Source organism: Ictalurus furcatus, chromosome 22 (assembly GCF_023375685.1).
Source record: "Ictalurus furcatus strain D&B chromosome 22, Billie_1.0, whole genome shotgun sequence".
Lineage (NCBI taxonomy): Eukaryota > Metazoa > Chordata > Actinopteri > Siluriformes > Ictaluridae > Ictalurus > Ictalurus furcatus.
The window spans coordinates 5,867,479-5,888,827 of NC_071276.1; the positions used below are offsets into that span (position 1 = coordinate 5,867,479).

The following is a 21,349-nucleotide window of genomic DNA, read 5'->3' on the forward strand; positions in this document are numbered from 1 at the left end:
TCTGAAAGCACCTTGTGTTGTGTCCGTGGATCGTTCTCATGTTTAACCCTGTAATCTGTGCCTTGCTGTTATTAATGGTGGTGATCTCATACCTTAACGGTACTGTTTTTCTCATTTTTATGTATTGTTGTTGTTGTTGTTGTTGTTGTTTTTATTATAGTGTTGTGTGGTTTCTGTGAATGCTAGGTGTCAAGTATTGAGTCGTTACGTCTTAAATGTCATAACACTGAATAGCTACAATGGTCCTCTTGTGAGTCCTTTTGTCTTTGGGATCTCAGAGGAAACATGACACTATGTGATCCCTTAATTACCAGATTAGTTACGCAAATAAGTTCACTCTTGTTATTCCCACCTCTCTGTATGTCTGTATATCTGTCTCAGACTGACGCTGCTACCAGTTTCCTACGTGCTGCCCGCTCAGGTAACCTGGAAAAGGCTCTTGACCACATCAAGAATGGTCTCGATATCAACACAGCCAATCAGGTGAGGGTCGTCTCCACGTCTGTAAACGTGTGCCATATCAGTTTCCATCAAACCATTAAGCAAAACTAGCTGGTTCATGGCTGATGATTTCCCTGAAGCTCACAATCTGTTAAGCATGAAATGTTCTGCATATGACCTTGATCTTCCGTTCCGGTCTCGGGTTATAATTTTCAGTGACGCGTCGTAAAACTCCATTCTCGCCGTATTTGCTGCTAAATATTTCAGTACGTTGCATCAGTGCGAGAGTGCTGAGCTGGAATACTGAAATCCAGTCGGAGGATTAAAGGAACACGCAGTGCAGTGGGGAAGAAAAAAAATCAATGCTTATTCATGGAAACGTGGACGGTGTTGAACTGTTATTGCTGAGACGTAACGCTCATCAGTATCCATTTTGTCTTAATTTATTACTCTGGCCTTTCTCAACCATCCGTCTCACGCCGTTCTTGAACTCCTAAGAAGGTTCCTACCAGCGATTTATTTTCAGTTACAATGTTTGAGGTCGAATTTGAGCGATAATCGATAATCGATCGGGCCATAAGTAGAGTTTTGATCCCATCGAATGCTGAAATCATCGTTCATCGTCAGGTGATGATGACCTGTGCCGTGATATCAGTGGGCGTGACAACTCTTGTAAAAGTGTTTCGCTGGGGAATAGGGAGGTTCCCCGTCTGTACGTCATAGAGAGCCTCCTGACACGTACAGTATGCGTGATAAAATGAAAAACAGGGTGTGAGCCTGTGAAGTGGGAGTCTTATCATTAATGCACAGACACACACCATCACAAACAAGTGGCAGAATAATATATTCTGCTTAATGAGGGAGCCCGTATGTGCTGTTTGAGCGTGGATGTATTCACATACATGTAGGTATATGTGTGTGTATATGTGCACTTCCTTTGTTCATTTCCACCTCCTACGTCACCGTGGCCCACCTCTGTGGTGGGTCAGCACAAATCTGGAGGGTTTAGAAACAGTGTTTGTGGGGATGAAAACACACAGCTATATTTATCTCTGAGGACATTAATCAAACACTCAGCAAGTACGTTCTCGTGAATGGGTATCACAGCCCGGTGCAGCTCACTCAAATGTAGTGCTACAACGAAAAAACCGTTCACTTCCTGAGCAAGCTACGCGAGTGTAAACAGCAAAAGTGTCTGAATATTCTAGAAATCAACTGCGCTAATTCAAACAAATGCTAATGTGAACAACAAAACTGGGAGTTAATGTTGTCTGCCGTGCTAAGTGGCAACGCTAGTGCTTACTAATTGTTAGTTACATGAGCATTAGTTGGTTTTAGGCTCATTGTATATGTGGAGGATTAAGGTTTCAACCTGCACGCTTCACAGTGTAGTGTTTTGTACAGTGAAGTACAGTAGACTTCATTAGTATGCAGCAGCACGTGCTCAGCTCAGCACCAGCTACGATGTGAAATCTGCATGACGTCCCAGAGACACGTGAATTAAGGAATAAGGATAAAGCCATTCCAAGCTGACATTGCTGTGTACCTTTATACAAGAATACAGTAGTGTGAAATGTCTTTCTATGACACTGTCATAATAAAATGAGTGGTTATCAGGTGTAGGACCAAGTGTAAGCAATGGCATTGACATCTGAATTATTACAACGTTAGAAGCCATTCAGAATAGAACGATAATAATCACTAAAACATAGATTACTTGATGATTTACTGCAGAATGGGCAGAACAATCAAGACATTTAATTGATGATAAAATAGTCCTTGGGGCTTACAAGAATAATTCTTGGCATCAAGAGACCCCTTCTGGTGACATGCATTTACTACATGAAAAAAGTCCATGGTGTACTGCCTTGTTGCTGCTACGGGTCGATCTTCTGCGCGTGTTTATGGGGAAAATGACCAGCAACATCTTTCATAGACAATTGATTCAGTCACTGAAACATCCTCTGTGTGATTCATCACTGATTTTGTCTCTGTATGTCTCCACGCATTCTCCGTCGATCTTGCTCATTGTGTCTTCATTTTTTTTTTCTGTCTGATGGGGTGAGTGGTCTCTGGACTCAGAGGGGGATAATATTAGCGATGTGAGAAAGGTCCAACCTCACATGTCCGGTGTCGATGAAGGAAGGCTGTGTGAGGTTAGACCTATCCCACACGGCTTGTATTCTTCCCGGCGGAGAGACCACCAACCTGCCATCCCGCCCCTTCATCACCATCACTCTCAGCACCATGGCCATTGATTTATGAGTGTCCTTATATACAGTAAAGTGCGGAAGTACTATGCTTTGTTTTCTTAAGTGAAGTATCATTTGCCACAATAATTGCCCGCGGGATCCCAAGAGCATCGGGCATCTTGTGGCTCTGGCTCTCTGGGATGTGTGATCCAACGTAATGGAGCCTCCACTGTGAGGTCTACTCTGTTCTTTCTCACCTCTACAGAATGGACTCAATGGGTTACACTTGGCCTCAAAAGAAGGCCATGTTAAAATGGTGCTGGAACTACTGCACAACGGCATTGTACTGGAGACCACAACTAAGGTAAAGAGACCTCTGCTAATCCTTAGCTACAACCTAAAATATTACCTTTTTTATCCTTAGTTCGGCAAATTTGCCTTGATCTCATTTTTAGATCACTTTTTTCGGTTTCTGTGCAGAAAGGCAACACTGCCCTCCACATTGCTGCATTGGCTGGACAAGAGCAAGTGGTCACCGAGCTGGTTAACTATGGAGCTAACGTCAATGCCCAGTCCCAGGTTCGCTTTTTACAAAAGCACTTAGGTGCAGTAAATGGCAGCTTCATGTAATGCTCAGATGATGGTTCATAACCCCAGTACCATATCATCATCAAATAAGTTACAGATTATCAGCATTAGTCACAGAAATACAGCAACAAAAAAACAACATTTTTGCAAAAAAAATTTCCCTAATTTTTATATGTCTGTTCATTTGTCTACAACAGAAGGGCTTCACTCCACTCTACATGGCAGCACAAGAGAATCATCTAGAGGTCGTGAAGTTCCTTTTGGACAATGGAGCCAATCAGAGCATTCCAACCGAGGTATATTTAAATTTGGTGTCAGATGTACGTTTATGGATTGGTGCACTGGTGCGCAGTGGATAGTGTTACAGGGTAGTCTTACAGTATCGCTCCAGGGTCCCCAGTTTGATCCCGAGCTCAGGTTACTGCCTGTTTGGGACTGTCTGGTGTTGCACGTTCTCCCTATGTCCGTGTGGGTTTCCTCTAGGATCTCTGCTTTGCCCCCCTTCCAAAAACATGCCCGTTGGAGGATTGGTAAGAGTGAATAAGAGTGTGAAATGTCAAGGGTGTAGTTCTGCCTCATTCCCAGTGTTCCCAGGATCCAGATCAAGTACAGTATGTTTGTGAAAAACGGTGATGTTATCTTCCTTTTTTTTCTCACCATCTCTTAGGACGGCTTTACGCCATTAGCTGTGGCTCTTCAGCAGGGTCATGAGAATGTAGTGGCCCTGCTTATCAACCATGGCACCAAGGGAAAGGTTCGCCTCCCTGCACTGCACATAGCAGCGCGCAACGATGACACCCGCACTGCCGCTGTGCTTCTGCAGAATGACCCCAATCCTGATGTACTAAGCAAGGTTTGTGTGTGTGTGTGTGTGTGTGTGTGTGTGTGTGTGTGTGTGTGTCAGTTTGCTGCTTGTTTTTCCTGAATCAAAACATTATGGCTAAGCCATAATTTCAAAGACATGCAGCAACTGATGCTCTCGGGTCAAAATTTTCCTGTCTGTATAATAAGAGATTGTACTATATCTGTTTTATATGGTTTCCTTTCCCATGATTCCTTGCAGACAGGCTTCACGCCACTCCATATTGCAGCACATTATGAGAATGTGAACATTGCCCAGCTGCTGATAAACCGAGGCGCCAATGTGAACTTCACTCCCAAGGTATCTTTCTTGAACGCATCCCTAAAGCACTCATTTTGCTGCTGCATTGCAGTGGATGGCATGATCCTAAACTGTCTTTCTTGCAGAATGGGATTACACCGCTGCACATTGCATCCAGGAGAGGGAACGTGGTAATGGTCAGGCTTCTGCTGGACCGTGGTGCAACAATTGATGCCAAGACTAAAGTAAAGATAAACTGTTCAACAATACAAAACATTGCAGATGGCTTTGATACACTGCATTTTGATTTTATGTTTACATTTACTTACTGGGGCCATTACTGGGGCCCTTAATGGGGCCTTTACTGGGGCCTTTACTGGGGCCATTACTGGGGCCTTTACTGGGGCCGTCACTGGGGCCGTCACTGGGACCGTCACTGGGGCCGTCACTGGGGCCGTCACTGGGGCCTTTACCGGGGCTGTTACTGGGGCCTTTACTGGGCCTTTACCGGGGCTGTTACTGGGGCCTTTACTGGGCCTTTACTGGGGCTGTTACTGGGGACTTTACCGGGGCACAGTGGCTTAATGGTTAGCACGTTTGTCTCACACCTCCGAGGTTGGGGGTTCAAATCCCGCCTCCACCCTGTGTGTGCGGAGTTTTTATGTTCTCCCTGTGCTTTGGGGTTTTCCTATAGGTACTCAGGTTTCCTCCCCCAGTCTAAAGACATGTGTTGCAGGCTGATTGGCATTACCAAATTGTCTGTGGTGTGTGAGTATGTGTACCTTGCGATGGGTTGGCACCCCTTCCAGGGTGTCCCCTGCCTTGAGTTTCCATGAATAGGCTCCACTGCGACCCTGGTATGGAAAATGGATGGATTTACATTTACAGTATTTGACTCTCTAATCCAGAGTGCTTTGTAGTCCTAGTCTTAATAGGTCAGGGCGTAAGAATACTGTCAAGCTAAAAATGCTGTTAGACAGAGACAAGAGAGATACACAAATATACAACACAAAGAGAAAAATGCCATAAAGGAGCAAAACTCATTAAAAACCATCACTTGTTATTGAAAACAATTTCAACTTTTGTCTTCGGACATCAAATGACCTTCAGATCATTGTGCCATTTTTCTTTGACATTTTACTTTCTTTTTTTTTTTTTTTTTTTTGCATACAGGATGAGCTGACTCCGCTTCACTGTGCTGCAAGAAATGGTCATGTTAGGATAATTGAGATCCTGCTGGACCAAGGAGCCCCCATACAAGCCAAGACCAAAGTAAACATACAGATAGTGTTACGGTTTTAACATTCGCACCTAATATATATAATCATCATTTCCTCCATATGATCATGTGGTAAACCAGGACATTTCATTGTTATGTAAGAAGTGAGTGCATATTTTAAGCTTTTTAAGAATATATACATGCCGAACTGAATCGAGTAGAACGCTGATGGCTTTTTATTATAATTATAATATAATTGTAATTATTATTGTTTACCCCACATACAGAATGGTCTCTCGCCAATCCACATGGCGGCTCAGGGGGACCACATGGACTGTGTGCGACAGCTCTTGCAGTATAACGCCGAGATTGATGATATAACACTAGACCACCTAACACCCCTACATGTGGCAGCACACTGTGGGCACCATCGCATGGCCAAAGTGCTGCTGGACAAAGGAGCCAAGCCAAACACCCGTGCACTGGTAAGCTCCTATACAGCACACTAGCGTACACTGCAAATATATACTGTACATGAGTGTATTCATTTATCGCATTTGTTGAGCCACAGTGTATATGGTTTAAATTTCATATTTAATCATGTTTTCATGGTCTATGTAGAACGGCTTCACACCTCTCCACATAGCCTGTAAGAAGAATCACAATCGCGTAATGGACCTACTCCTAAAACACTCGGCATCCTTGGAAGCTGTGACAGAGGTATGAAATGTGCAGCGAACAAAGTGCAGCTACACACAGGGGCTAAAGTGAGGTTTTAGGAGGTCAGGGAACCCAGGTTCTTATATAATGTGCAAAGTGTTGTTCAATTACAGTGTGGTTACATGGAGCTCCACATGTCATGGATATGTGATTAAAACATGTTTTATAGACATGTTTCTGTTCAAAGCACTCGATATGAGTATCAAAATAATCAAAATAAAATCAAAATAAAAAAATCAAGTAGTCAGTTAATAGTAATTACTTCTGGCCATCAGTATCTCACACAACTCTTAACTGCTGAACTGAGGAGATGATTAGCAAATCTTCATGGTTACATAGCTAGCTAGATAACAAGGCTGGACTGCAATGGTGCAATTGGAGTGAATTATAGCAACAGCCTGCTGGCCAAACAATAAGCATGATCGTTTCACAGATTTACTATCCAATATAATAAAAATCTGTTTGCCAAGTGTATGAAGACACAACTGAATTATCTTGCAAGCTCAAGCAAAGTAGGCTAAGTTCAGTATGGCTTTGCGACAAAGTGCTTTGGAATGACCTCAGGCAAAAAAGCAGAAAAATACACCATGAAAATTTAAAAAAAAAAAAGTTTTCCTAAACATTGAGGTGCCATTTTTGAATTTATATAAGTTGGCACACTATGATACAGCAAGGGAGGAAAAAATGGCACGACAAGCAAGATCCTCATTATAAACAGGGTGAGGCGTGGGGAAGTGGCGTTGGGTGCCAGAAGCATTCGTGCAGATTATTTGCTGTTAAGAAATGTTTTAAACTGGATTCATTTGGACTTATGTGGAACCAAGCACCAACAATGGTTGTAAAAACTACACAGAACGGTTTGAATCAGTGAGGCTGCAGCTGATTTCTTTCTAGCCCAGATTTTAGATTCGTCCAGCCTATCAGTGAGTCATGTCAGGAGATTACACAGCGTGAAACGCCCCTTAGATTTGATCTTATTCAGCCCGTGTTGCTGACACATCCGTAACAGCTCTGTAACGGTCTTTGCATCCAAAGCTGATAAGAGCATGGGTGTCACGATTTCAAGATTTTGCATCCGTCGGAGACGGATGCAAGTGCAGATTTGCTTTAGTTAATAGCAAAACAAAACACAAAACAAGAACAAGGGACTGTGATGCAGCGAGGTGCAGTGGCTGCTGGGAACTGCTGTTCAGAGTTCCTTCTCTGATCTACATGACAATGGGCAATACAGTGGTGGGGGTAATGAATGTGAACGAGGTGGACTATTTACTCTATCACCTGAAAGGCTTTGGAGAAGAAACGAAAATGAAGCTGACTAAGCACACATTGTCCAAATAAAGTGTACAAAAGTACAGATGACTGAACCATTCGTTTTTGTGTTTTTGGTTTGAATGAAAGGGTTGTAACGTCCTCTGTTTCGCATGTTTTCAGAGGAAACATGGTACCCAGTAGGGCATGATGGACTTGTCATGAATGCAGCTGCCTCTAGGCCTTTAATTGTGTGTGTGTGTGTGTGTGTGTGTGTGTGTGTGTTTGTGTGCGTGCATGTGTAATATTGTGCCCCATATGATATCTTATTATGATTCTCATTGATACCTCATGATATAATGCATTGCTCAACCCTGATACTTTCATTAGATAATAGATTTTAGTATCATGGACTATTTAAACCCTAGGTACACATACTCATTTCTTTGTACATTTTGAATGTGTCTGTGATTTCATTTGTATCCTTGTATAATTAATAGTAATTTAATTGTACCCTATCCGTCAAAACTGTAAAAATGACTATGTCAAGACTATGGCAATGTTGATTCATTTATAATGAATTTCATTACCCAGTGATTGTGTGTGTGTGTGTGTGTGTGTGTGAAACAGTCGGGGTTAACCCCACTCCATGTGGCCTCCTTCATGGGTCATCTGAACATAGTGAAGATCCTGCTGCAAAAAGGAGCCTCTCCAAATGCCTCGAATGTGGTGAGTCACAAAATCTAGACTATAAGGCTACAATAAAACTGTGAAAGGGTTACGCTTCATCGTTACAGCAGATATTTCCTGGAAGACTGTCAAGGATTTCATTTCAATTGTCCAGCAGCAGGTAGAAATTCCAAATAACAGCAATCCAGACACAGACTACTGTAAGTGCCAGCGTTTAACGAGAGCATGTGGTGGCTTAGCAGTTAAGGCTCTGGGTTACTGATCAGAAGGTTGGGGGTTCAAGCACTGCCACTGTTTGCCACTCACTACCATGAGACAGCGCCCCTGGAGCAGAGAGGCCTCGCTCAAGATCCCCCAAGCTGCCACTATTGGGCCCTTGAGCAAGGCTTCTCTGCTCCAGGGGTGCTGTATCATGGCTGACCCTATGCTCTGACCCCGGCTTCCTGACATGCTGGGGTATGCGAAGAAAAGAATTTCACTGTGCTGTAATGTATATGTGATCAATAAAGACTCATTATGTTCTCCTGAAACAGCATACTGTATAATCTGACAGTAAACGCTGAGCTAGCACATGCTGTTGTTCATTTGGAAATGATCTGTCCTGAATTGTTTCTTTATCTCTGAAACAGATTCGTTGTGTTTATTTTGATAGAAAGTGGAAACGCCCCTGCACATGGCATCTCGAGCGGGTCACTGTGATGTTGCAGAGTTTCTGCTGCAAAATGCAGCACCAGTGGATGCCAAAGCCAAGGTACAGCGATCCTCCACCCACACAGTTCTGTTTGCATATAGCTTTATTTTGTTAGAACATGATTTTGTAAAACCAATGAGTCGTTATCAGATGTGTTAATCTGTTATAAAATTGGTTAATAATTATAAATTCACAGGATAACACTGACACCAGTTATAAATACAGAGCACGTTCTGAGTGCCAAATCTTTTCTCTCCCACAGATAGTTTATTTGCTGTTTTATATTTACTGTATTTACCGTACTTTTATCGTATGATGATACCTGAAAAATGTTACTTATGCCTCCTCACATGGTACAGTCCCTCCAGGATTCTGTGATTTTGCAGACACTGAAATGAACACAAAATCGAGCAAATTCCACATATATTCGGAGGAGCTAGCGATTTTTCTAAATTACCCGCGCAGATCTCTGCAGGTTCGGACCAAGACGTGTCATGTGACATCATCACAACACGAATTCAGCTAAAGCCTTCTTCGATTCACGTGCATTGAACATGAGTACAGCTAAAAGGTCTCATTTAACAAACTGAGAAAAACAATTTCATGCAATTGCAATTTCACCAATTTGAGTAGTTTTCCACACACAAAAAAAGCACAAAACGCTTAAAAAAAAAAAAACAAAAGCCGCAGCAAATCAACAACCACAAAAAAAAAAAAACTCAGCGAAATCCTTTATGGACTGATAGTAACAGTACAAGCAAATGTATTTCAGATCAGTGATGGACTTGGTTAGGGAGAATATCAGTGTTGGGAATCTACTCTGCAATTGCAATTCGCAAACTACAGACTACTCGTGATTTAGAATCGCTAAGCTGTAGCTAAACTGCTCTCTACTTGTAGAACATGGAGACTATGTATTTATTATATGACTTCCAAATGATTTAAAGACCCCATGCTTCCTTTAGGATGACCAGACCCCATTGCACTGCGCCGCCCGCATGGGCCACAAAGAACTAGTGAAGCTCCTGCTGGAGCACAAGGCCAACCCAAATTCTACCACCATGGCTGGACACACTCCGCTGCACATCGCCGCCAGGGAGGGACATACACAGACTGCCCGGATCCTCCTTGACATGAATGCCCAGCAGACCAAGCTGACGAAAGTAAGCTTCAGCTCCTTTCTGCCCTTTGTTGTCTGCTGAGGATAACATAAGATCTGATCAAGCGGCAGTTAACCATCAATTTACAAACCCAGATGATATTAATTTGCACAGACAGGGGGTATAATTAGATTTCAGATTTCAACTGGTTCCTTGCCTTGGAGAACTGCTTTTTCTTAGTGTGTTCAATACTTTTTTCCCGTGTCATTCCACTTTATTACACATAACTTAATTTATGGACTTTAATGTTGTGAATTCTTTATATTTCTACATTTCTTGAGTTAATACCGAAGTCTGGTGAAAATTTCATGTGAATAGCCTCATTGGAAATATATTTACTGAAAAAAAAATGTTGAAGCATCCAATACTGATTTCCTCCACTGTAAATAAAGCATATCTATTTTTAATAGCTATATTAATTTACCTTTTAATATGATATCTTTGTAGAAAGGCTTTACTCCTCTCCATATGGCAGCAAAATATGGAAAGGAGGACGTGGCAGAGTTGCTACTTGAGAGAGGTGCAAACCCAAATACTGCAGGCAAGGTGTGTATACTAACCCTAACCCTAATCTTATTTATATTATTATTCATACTGAACCTCATCATTAATGTTAGTGAATTGCTTGAATGTTATAATACAAATCTACAGTGTTTAAGGTCTGTATTTCTAGTGTGCATTAGAAAGGACAAGAAAAAAAAACTCTATTTAATCTGATATGTAATGCAGGACCTCTTATAATGGAAACATCTCTATCAAGTGTGTGTTTGGATATTTTGACAGGTTAATCTCAGATTTCCTTCTTGTGCACCAGATCGTTATCTTTAGCAGAGGGACGACAGCTTTTGGCTCAGTCACACTAATCGATGGGATAACAATTGTAATGAACAACAATCCAAACATACAGATTTATGCGTCTCAGCTTTTATCTTCTGTAGCAGTCGTGCAGCTCTTTACGTCTATCCACATGGCCATGGAAGAACTAGTTCAATAAAATTTGTAAATAAATAAATACATACATATATACATACTGTGCTTTTTGAGCTATTCTCTGACTACCGCATTAGCCAGGGTTCACAATATAAGTTCACCATATTAAGTTTCAATATGACTTCAGCAGGAAGATTCACATTTACGGGCGGTCCTATACTCAATCATTAGTGTCCGGTAGTCGCTGAGTTACATTATTATCTTCACTCTAAGATTTTATGGAAACACATATGTAAAAGCTGTGTTGTCTTTGCCTGTGCTCCCATATAAAACCCTTCTGTTTGCTGTATTCATCTTCTCCTCTAGAATGGACTCACGCCATTGCATGTAGCTGTCCATCACAACAACCTGGACGTGGTAAACTTACTGGTTAGCAAGGGCGGATCTCCACACAGCGCAGCGAGAGTGAGCAGAACTTTACAGTGACATCAGTAAAGACTAGAATCCAAAAAGCCATTTATTATTATTATTATTATTATTATTGTTGTTGTTGTTGTTGTTGTTCATTCAAGAATGCCCGTGAAACACATTCGCTCCTTTTTATCATATTATAATAGCTATAATCAGTCATATCTTCACAAACCATTCTTATTCTTTCTGTTGGAATCAGGATTTTTACAGTGACACTGTGTGACACTGGAGACTCCTTACTGTCCTTACAAACAGCTTCACCGTATCAGTATCTTGATATACAGTGGGGTCCAAAAGTCTGCAACCACATTCAAAACCCCATTCGTTTTCTTTTAAAAATTGGAAATAAACGGAAAGTTTTCGAATTTTGATATATTTAAGACAAAGAAATTAAACTTTCAATATACTGTAGTCAATATTTACTAGTCAAGCTTCTGTACTATTTCTAGGTCGCTGTTTAAACGTAAGCAAATTTGTGCTATTGACCATGTTGACTGCCTTGCACAAAACAGCTTTCCTTGAGTCTTATCCCTTCCATTTATAGCATGCGTTCAGATGACACTCCAATGAGTTTGATATAACACGAATCATCAGGTTTTACAAACTAGCGGAGTCCATGCTCGCTCAAGTGCGCTGCCATTATGGCAAAAGGTGAAGTGCAAAAAAACTGTTACTGTTCAGGTTACTGATGATAACGAAAAATAAATTATCAAATTATTGAATTTCAATTATTGAAATTAAAGTATTAAAAAAAGAATGCAAAATAGACGCATTTTAACTAGTGGTTTCACTTTTATACCTCCTTGCTAAATAACTGTCTTGTTTTTTAATCTGTTTATTTAGGTCTTATTATTAGACTTATTATCTGGAGCATCTATTATACGCATTACTATGGAAATGATTAGCATATTAGAATGAGCACATTAATATAAACCGGTTGTTGATCAGGCCACAAGGACATACTTACACTGAAATAACTAGAGATAATTCTCTTTACCCTAGAATGGCTACACTCCTCTCCACATTGCCTCCAAGCAGAACCAGTTGGAGGTGGCCAATAGTCTGCTGCAGCATGGAGCCTCCGCCAATGCTGAATCCTTACAGGGAATCACGCCACTGCACTTGGCTTCCCAGGAGGGTCAAGCAGACATGGTCTCACTGCTCATTTCCAAGCAGGCCAATGTCAACCTGGGCAACAAGGCAAATACACTTTCCTCCTTTCTTTTTGTTTGACTGAAATGTAGTTTAATACCGTTTACTGCTGTTTATAGTTGTTTTTCATGTAGAAACATTTAATTTTTGAAGGCCTCTTTGCTTTACAGCATGGTCTTTGCACAGAAATGTACATTAGCATTGCATATATACATTATATGGCCAAAAGTGTGTGGACACTTGACAATACACCCATCCGTGGTTCTTCCCCAAACTGTTGCCACAAAGCTTAAAGCACAGAATTGTATAGGATGACTTTGTATACTGTAGCATTACAATTTCCCATCACTGGAACTGAGATGCACAAACCTGTTCCAGCATGACAATGCCTCTGTGCACAAAGCGAGCTCTATGAAGACACGGTTTGCCAAGGGTGAAGTGTCCTGCACAGAACCCTGACTTCAACTCCACCGAACACCTTTGGGATGAACTGGAACACAGACTGCACCCCAGGCCTCCTCAACCAACATCACTGCCTGACCTGGTCAGAGTTTTATGCATTTGACCAGGGAAACCCCCGCCCATAATATTAACATAGGTGATGAGGCTACTGTAGGGGGTAACAGGAAGTTAGTTAAGAAAAGGACTCTGAACAAAGAAACGCGCACACACAAGGACCTCTGTTCTTTTTCCTCTTGTTTACTAAAACCAGTCGTAGATACACTGCTTGCCTCTTTTCACTGACACACCTCACTAATGCTCTAGCTGAATGAACACAAATCCCCACGTCCACACTCCAAAATCTAGTGGAAAGCCTTCGCAGAAGAGTGGAGGTTATTATAACAGCAAAGGCGGGACTAAATCTGGAATGGGTGTTACAGTCAGGTGTCTACAATCTTTTGGCCATATGGTGTACATACAGAACATCTATTGTGCGTTTGTCATGTTATCTGTCTATATCAGTGAGTGAGAATTAAAAACTGTGGAACTATATGCTTTATTTTACTTCAGAGTGGCCTGACCCCACTTCACCTTGTTGCCCAAGAGGGTCACGTGGGCATTGCTGACATCCTGGTGAAACAGGGGGCATCGGTCTATGCTGCCACACGGGTAAGCTGTCGTGCCATTCACATTAACATTGTTAAGGGCCATTTATTTTGATTTGGTGCAGTGGAACTGTACAGTATTTCTCAAGGTTATTTAAAAATATAAATGTCTGAGAGCTCAAGGGTTAATCTGTATAAGTAACAATGTAGTTTGTATAAAGCTTTATTATTCATAACTTAAATTAAAGCAGTCTGAATGACAATACCTCTGGTGTATAGTATTCATTCCCTGACAGCAAGAACGTTTGGGCTACATGAGAGTCATGAAATAGTCCTGGAAGTCGCATCCACAATGCAGACTTGTGACAAGTTAATGGAGCTGAACACTTTATCAGCAGACCCAGAACACATATGGGTCGCATCTATAAAATTATGTGCCAAATTCTATTAGAAAAACCTAGTTAAAGAAAGATTATCATAATTACTGTATAATAGTAAATGAAACCTTATCTATAGCATTATTTCCAATGTTACGTTCAATTTTACTGTTACTTCTGCCATTAACTGGATGTGAGTTATCTACCTGGAGGCACTGCCTACCCGCATGCCTACAAACATGACGAATATGTTGTCTGCTACCAATGAATACATCAGTAAAGCTGGCCTCAGATGAGGAGCTGGTTGTAAAATGTGTCAGCATCAGCAAGTTTATGAGCATTACAATCCAGCACATGACTGTCCATCTAACAAGCACAGCACTGATAAATCGTGGTTTGCTCCGAAATGCTCCGCAATAATCCAACGTAAAGAGCGTTTGTTTTATGTTTGTCGATTACATTTTGAAAAATATAGTTTACCAAACCATAATTTTGAATAAATTTGATTTCATTGATTTGAGTTCGAACCTCTGAACTGGGCCTGTGTCATATTTGGGCCAGATATTAAAAATAGCATTTAGACCTGCTCCAGCTCTTGGCCAACAATATTCTTTGTTAACGTGGGCCAGTTCTATATCTGTTTTGGCACAGATCCATAAAACTGATCATTTCCAGTATTGGGCTGTTTTGCAGAAATACACCAGGCCAGCTCTGCTTTGCGGGCGGATCTATAGTGAATGCATCACGACAGCAGTTTTTGTACATATTTTGGTTCAGTGTACATATTTTGTCTGGGTTTGTTCTGTCCATTTTGTGCAGCTCTGTGACTGTTTTTCAATAACGGGTTGATGCTGTGTCCTTGCAGATGGGCTACACTCCACTTCACGTGGCTTGTCATTATGGCAACATTAAAATGGTTAAGTTCCTCCTGCAGCAGCAGGCAAACGTCAACAGCAAGACAAGGGTAAACAGGAATAAGACGTTTTTGGTCTATTTTTAAAAAGAATTTCCTACATATTTATGCTTGTAATTCAGGCGCAGTAATAACTGCTTGTCATGTTTCAGGCGGGATATACACCCCTTCATCAGGCTGCCCAACAGGGCCACACTGACATTGTGACCTTGCTTCTGAAACATGGTGCACAGCCAAATGAAATTACTACCGTAAGAGCAATTTTGTTTTTCAAATCTTCTAGCATTCTTCATACTGTACTTCCAGGTTTTACATTGTTCAGATATGCATGCCAAAGAACAATAGAAACTGATAGAGATCCAGTATTTTCAGTGATTTATGTTGTATGAATTTTTGGTAAATTAAATGACAGGCTTTTTTTAAATTACTAGTATTCACAAACTCATAAGGCCGGGTTTGATAATACCGTTAATGTCCGTTATTCAAACCCTGTTTTGTACAAATGAGAACCGTATTCCCAGGAAAATAGTTTCTCTGTATTTGAAGCAGCTACAACATTTACAAAATTGGTATTTTATAGGATCAAATTGACAAACTTTCTTTCCCCACCAGAACGGCACTTCTGCACTGGCCATTGCGAAACGTCTCGGCTATATTTCTGTCATTGACGTCCTCAAACTGATTACCGAAGAAACGGTGACCATGGTGAGTGACCAGTGGCTTGCTTAGTGCGCAGTTGATTCAGGATGTTAATTTATGATAATGTTAATTTAACTAATTTATATTGAATTTCCTTGTGGACATACTATATATTCTATATACATTCTATATACCTAGATTGCAGACAAGCTGCAAATAGCCTATGTTCAATATTATTATTAATTTTATTTTTTTGAGGAAACTGTTACCTGAATGAAGTAAGAGGATTTTAATCTGATGTCTACTCTGAAGTCAGTTTAAAAAAATGCTAGGTGTCATGTGCATGTCTGCAGTGCCCCATCAAACAAGCTCCAATTCCCATAATCATTAGCCAGTGACCATGTCACATGACACTCAATCAAGCACCAATCCTTGTTCATGATCATACACATCTCATACATTCATAAAACCAAAACAAGATTCTGTGCAAAGCCTCACTCAGGCACTGCATCTGGAAAGTTTCTGATCACTGCCATTGTTTTAACCTCTGTTTGGTTGCACCAGTGGTCACCAACCTTGTTCATGGAGATCTACCTTCCTGAAGCCTTTAGCTCCAACCATAATTGGACCCACCTGACCATCTACTCATTAGAAGTCTTAGGAGGTTCTTGATCAACTAAAACAGGTGTGTTAGATTTTGGGAGATGAAACCTGCAGGAAGGTTGATCTGAAGGAAGAGGGTTGATGACCACTGGTTTACACAGTCCAGTTCATGTATGCTGATCATATGACCGTTGGTATATCGTTGGTATATTGTTGGACCGTTGGCATACGGTTACTACATTTTCAGTCTTTTGGTTTCTTTGCGTTCATCCATCTGCTTTCATGAATCTAAGCTTTCCTGCTGAAATGTTAGCTATTTTAATGAATTATTTTAATAAAGATTCTTCATTTTTTATATATTTATTAAAATCCAAATATCTGCTTTTCAGTCGACCACTGAAAAACATCGAATGAGCTTTCCCGAGACGGTTGATGAGATCCTGGATGTGTCCGAGGATGAAGGTAAAACACAACTTTTCAAAATGTTTTTTTTTTTTTACTGGGAATACATTTTTTCTTTGAACTGACAGGCAAGAAAACATCCAGTGTGCAATTACAAATAAATAAAAATCACTAAATTGTGCTCCTTTTGCTTTTCCTAGGAGTTGCACAGCTAACGCTAGGTATGAATGTTTGACATCTCTCTGTTCTGTGTACCGTGACCATTAATCTTTACACCCTTTCAATCACACGGACATAACAGACTTGTTCTCACTCACATTCTCACAAAAGTGACAGTGGAGATGAGCGTATCATCGGCATGTGTCCATCAATAACCATGTCAGTACCTGTAGCACTAACCTACCACTAACCTACTAGGTCTCCTGCTTCAGTCTTTCTCTAATTACCATGTCAGAGAGGAAGAATGCTTCTTTGCCTTGATATGTAGTACAAAAAAAATCTGCCAGCATTTTCTTGTCTTTTTGAGATTGAGTATTGGAGATTAACTATGATGGAGGTGGAAGAAGCCTCCATTTCCAACATTTTAGTATGGTAAGAGACCACAGTCCAATGTAACACATTAAATAATATTTCCTCACCATATACCTGTTGCTAAACAGATCTGAGCAAGTCTTCTTGCATTTCCAAGAGTTGCGTAGATAGACCTTATAGGACAAAGTTTAGAAGTTTATACAAACTTTTTTTTTTATTTGGAACAAGCAGCTAATTTTCTGTGGATTGTCTTAGTTAGAGCTCAGGTAAGCAGGTCAAGAGCAGCAGATTTTTAAGAGATGTTTAAAGAACATAGCACTTTAAAGAAAATCATGACAGTCAGCGATATTAGATACTGAACAAGAAAATGAATTTGTGTGTTTGAGCAATAGAAAAAAAATGTTTTTCCAGAGTATGTGTGAGGAAAAAAAAGCTAAATAAAGGACTATCTGAATGCCTTGATGTACTGTATTGGCAAATTGTGCATTTGTGTATGCTTATATGGTCTTGAATCTCCTGGAAGTTTCTGGAGATACTAGAACTCAGAAATGTCCTGAAAACCCTGTTCATGTTCAGATGATCCTGATGATGTACGGATCGTACCACCTTATGATGATCTTTGTGACAACTCCACTAGGAGTCAGTAACCTACAAAGATGAATTCTATCATTTTCGATCTGAATAGCAGATTAGATTTCTAATGCGTCGCAGTTAATGCAATATTTATGCAAAAATAAATTGCATTATAAGGAGGCGCATTCATTTCATAGGACTGGGTCTGTAACAAGAACGTTACAAAGCATTCCATCATTGTCCCATGTTTAGGTCGATAAAGCCTCATTTATGAATTATAAACAGAAAAGTTTATACGTCAGTGTCACCCTTATTTTAGCTTGTAGCTAATATTTTGTACACAAGTCATTTTCATATATGTCAATATAAAATATATAAAATAGTTGTAACTATAACAATATATAAACACAACTTAATCATTAGGTGATTGATTTAGATCACAGACCATGTATCCATGGTGATTATTAACGTACGATATTAATGATCTTTTTCAAAAACGCTCATTTTTTTTAGTTGATTAACTTATTCAAGAGCTTTTCACGAATGAGGCCAACTGTGTTTGTGTTGTGTTTGTGTTGTGTTCCAATCCCTCACCTTACAATGTCTGCGCTTTGCTTCTAACAGTTTCTCCCATTCCTACTCACTCTTCTTAACCAAGATACGGTGACTCACAATCCCTGTAGTTTATTCTGTCATTTTTCCACATCTCGTACTATTATTACGGATTGTCTTTCTTTTTCTCCTCCTTTTCCCATGCGGCAGGCGAGGAGCTGCTGGGAACAGAGATTACCAGGTATTTGAGGATGGACGGCATGAGGGACCATGATGACGATTTCCTTTCCTCCAGGACAGTCACAGAGTATGACAGAGAGGGCTGCAATAATACTGTTGGACATTATTCAAATGTGATGTGAGGTGCAGGCGTACGACAGCAGAAGAGAAACAGCAGAGAGAGTTAGGAATAGTTAGACAACAGATGCTGAGTTAATGTCCTGATTTGTTAAAAAAAAAAAAATTAAAAGGCTTGAGTGCAAAGTCACATTGGATAAGCAATTGGAAACTATTAGATATATTATATTATACTATTATTTTATACTTTTTCCTCAACAGAAACTACTCACCTGCTGTTCCAAGGATCCCCTGTGTCTCTCCTGAAACCGTCATGCTGAAAGAACATGAAATGGAGCAGGTGCACCTTAATTATACATTTGTTCCATACTTGTTTACTTTTTAACATTAGATATTAAGGGGCAGTGGTGACTTGGCAGTTAAGGCTCTGGGTTACTGATCAGAAGGTCGGGGATTCAAGTCCCAGCACTGCCAAGCTGCCACTGCTGGGCCCTTGAGCAAGGCCCTTAACCCTCTCTGCTCCAAGGGTGCTGTATCATGGCTGACCCTGCGCTCTGACCCCAACTTCCTAACATGCTTGGGTATGCAAAGAAAAGAATTTCACTGTGCTGTAATGTATATGTGATCAATAAAGATTCATTAACATTATATTATCTCTTGACCATAGAATTACAGACGTTTTTCTTATTTCCCCATAACAGCAGCACACTCCAATCCCAATGCCCAAAGAGTATGATGATGACTCTCTGATTCCTAGCAGTCCAGCCACAGAGACCTCAGATAATGTCAGTCCAGTGGCCAGCCCTATCCACACTGGGTAAGTGCAGATTTTAATACCCATATATTAAATATTGTGCATTTGTTACTATACTGTCATCTAGAAAGTACACAAAAAACAACAAAAAAAAACATTGCTCTACTGAACTCGAGCACCCACACTACAATGAATTTCTTACCATGTCTGTGTTTTTCCATGTGTATTTCAATACTCATATATTTAGATAATTAAAAATAAAGGATAACATTTTGGGACGTGCGGTAGGAAACTTATCAACTTGAATCCTTTTGCTATAAAGCCATGTCCCAAGTGTTTTATTCCTCTTATACCACAGCAATTTGCCATCTGCCATTGATGATTAAAATTAGTTTTTAATGTTTTAATGAATAACACACACATTTATAAAACTATTTATAGTTAGGTTTAATGTTGTGGAATGTCTGTTAGTTTCTGTTCCTAATTAGTTCTTGTTATAGCAGCTATAAAAGATAGAAAAGATTTCTCTCTTGAAGTTAATTAGACAAAAGCAAAAAAAATAAAAAATAAATTTTAAAAACCCTGTCATGTTACTGAGAATCCAGAAAGTACAAAGTCCTCTGTCCTGAAGTTACAAAGTGCTGACACAGGAGGCTCCTTCCATAAATTTTGGGGAAAAAACAACAACAAGCAGCCCCTATATTTAATAATAAAGGCCTTCGTTTATGCAGACTGTGTCATACAAGTTTCTGTGAATTAGCTGTTACTGTACAAGCAAACCCATATTAAAACCAGCACATTAGTATACACCTGTGAGCTGCTTCACAGCCAGCACGACTGTCAGAGCTGTTGCTCTAGAAAATTGAGACATCAACATCATTTTATTCTCAAAATTTGTCAGAATTCTAATTTGCAAAAGTGATTTAACTGAATTTTTTATATATATATATATATATATATATATATATATATATATATATATATATATATATATTATATATAAAAATTCAGTTAAATCACTTATATATAAATCACTATATATATCAGTATCACTATATATTCAGTTAAATCACTATATATATATATATATATATATATATTATATATATATATATCTTAACAGTATGTAACATTTCATATGCAGTGGCTCATTCATTTACAATATAACACATCTGTTGTTATCTCGATATTATCAGGCCAGAAAATCATAGTGTAATGCCTATTTGTTTAGGTGGGTTTGTGTTGCAACGTCATAGTAAGCAGAGTTTGTTTCATGGATTTGCAGCTTCTTGGTTAGCTTCATGGTGGATGCAAGAGGTGGCTCAATGAGAGGAAGCAGACACAATGGTTTGCGTGTTATCATACCACCACGAACATGTGCAGCCCCAACACGCATCACCTGCCGCCTGGTGAAGCCCCAAAAGCTCTCCACTCCACCTCCTCTGGTGGAGGGTGAGGGTTTAGCTAGCCGAATCATCTCACTGGGTCCAGCTAGCATGCAGTTTTTGGGGTGAGTAAAGCATCCTGACCAACTTTCCCAAAAGATTTTGTGGAAAGATGGCATTTTTAATGTTTTTGGTTACAATACTAAGATTAGTTGTAATTACTAGCAAGATTAGTTATCATTTTGAAATCTCACTTCTTCATCAGTTCTGAAGTGATGAAGCCCCTCAGACGAGACCATAACACCTGATTTATTACTAACGGATACTATTTTAGTAAAATGTCCACTGTGATGTAATAACTCAATCTCATGGCTTGCCAAAATGTTGTTTTCCAGACCGGTGATTGTGGAGATCCCTCATTTTGCAGCACTTGGGCGGGGAGACAGGGAACTGGTGGTCTTAAGGAGTGAGAATGGCTCTGTCTGGAAGGAGCACCGGAACCGTTATGGTGATGAAGTGTTGGAGACTATCCTCAATGGCATGGACGAAGGTGTGCACTTGGTCATGTTAATTTCGTCGCAACCTAATGTTCTGGTCAATTTAATTCTGAATTTACTGGAGCAATTGTTCTTTATTAACAGTTTCCTTTTTTATCTATGGGAGGATCATTAAG

At 40.1% G+C, this 21,349-nt stretch overlaps 1 protein-coding gene across 1 annotated transcript in view; it reads left to right on the forward strand.

Moving 5' to 3' along the window:
* Positions 1-21,349, forward strand: part of ank1a (ankyrin 1, erythrocytic a) — a 110,964-nt gene that overhangs the window by 59,833 nt on the left and 29,782 nt on the right. Inside the window, exons 3-29 of the mRNA XM_053610541.1 lie at positions 382-483; positions 2,899-2,997; positions 3,114-3,212; positions 3,419-3,517; positions 3,889-4,074; positions 4,285-4,383; positions 4,470-4,568; positions 5,497-5,595; positions 5,830-6,027; positions 6,164-6,262; positions 8,141-8,239; positions 8,853-8,951; positions 9,857-10,054; positions 10,499-10,597; positions 11,348-11,446; positions 12,455-12,652; positions 13,616-13,714; positions 14,893-14,991; positions 15,093-15,191; positions 15,553-15,645; positions 16,572-16,644; positions 16,785-16,805; positions 18,451-18,547; positions 18,799-18,877; positions 19,239-19,354; positions 20,577-20,801; positions 21,072-21,226. Coding sequence (XP_053466516.1) covers positions 382-483; positions 2,899-2,997; positions 3,114-3,212; positions 3,419-3,517; positions 3,889-4,074; positions 4,285-4,383; positions 4,470-4,568; positions 5,497-5,595; positions 5,830-6,027; positions 6,164-6,262; positions 8,141-8,239; positions 8,853-8,951; positions 9,857-10,054; positions 10,499-10,597; positions 11,348-11,446; positions 12,455-12,652; positions 13,616-13,714; positions 14,893-14,991; positions 15,093-15,191; positions 15,553-15,645; positions 16,572-16,644; positions 16,785-16,805; positions 18,451-18,547; positions 18,799-18,877; positions 19,239-19,354; positions 20,577-20,801; positions 21,072-21,226 — 3,127 coding nt within the window. The remainder of the gene's footprint in view (positions 1-381; positions 484-2,898; positions 2,998-3,113; positions 3,213-3,418; positions 3,518-3,888; positions 4,075-4,284; positions 4,384-4,469; positions 4,569-5,496; positions 5,596-5,829; positions 6,028-6,163; positions 6,263-8,140; positions 8,240-8,852; positions 8,952-9,856; positions 10,055-10,498; positions 10,598-11,347; positions 11,447-12,454; positions 12,653-13,615; positions 13,715-14,892; positions 14,992-15,092; positions 15,192-15,552; positions 15,646-16,571; positions 16,645-16,784; positions 16,806-18,450; positions 18,548-18,798; positions 18,878-19,238; positions 19,355-20,576; positions 20,802-21,071; positions 21,227-21,349) is intronic.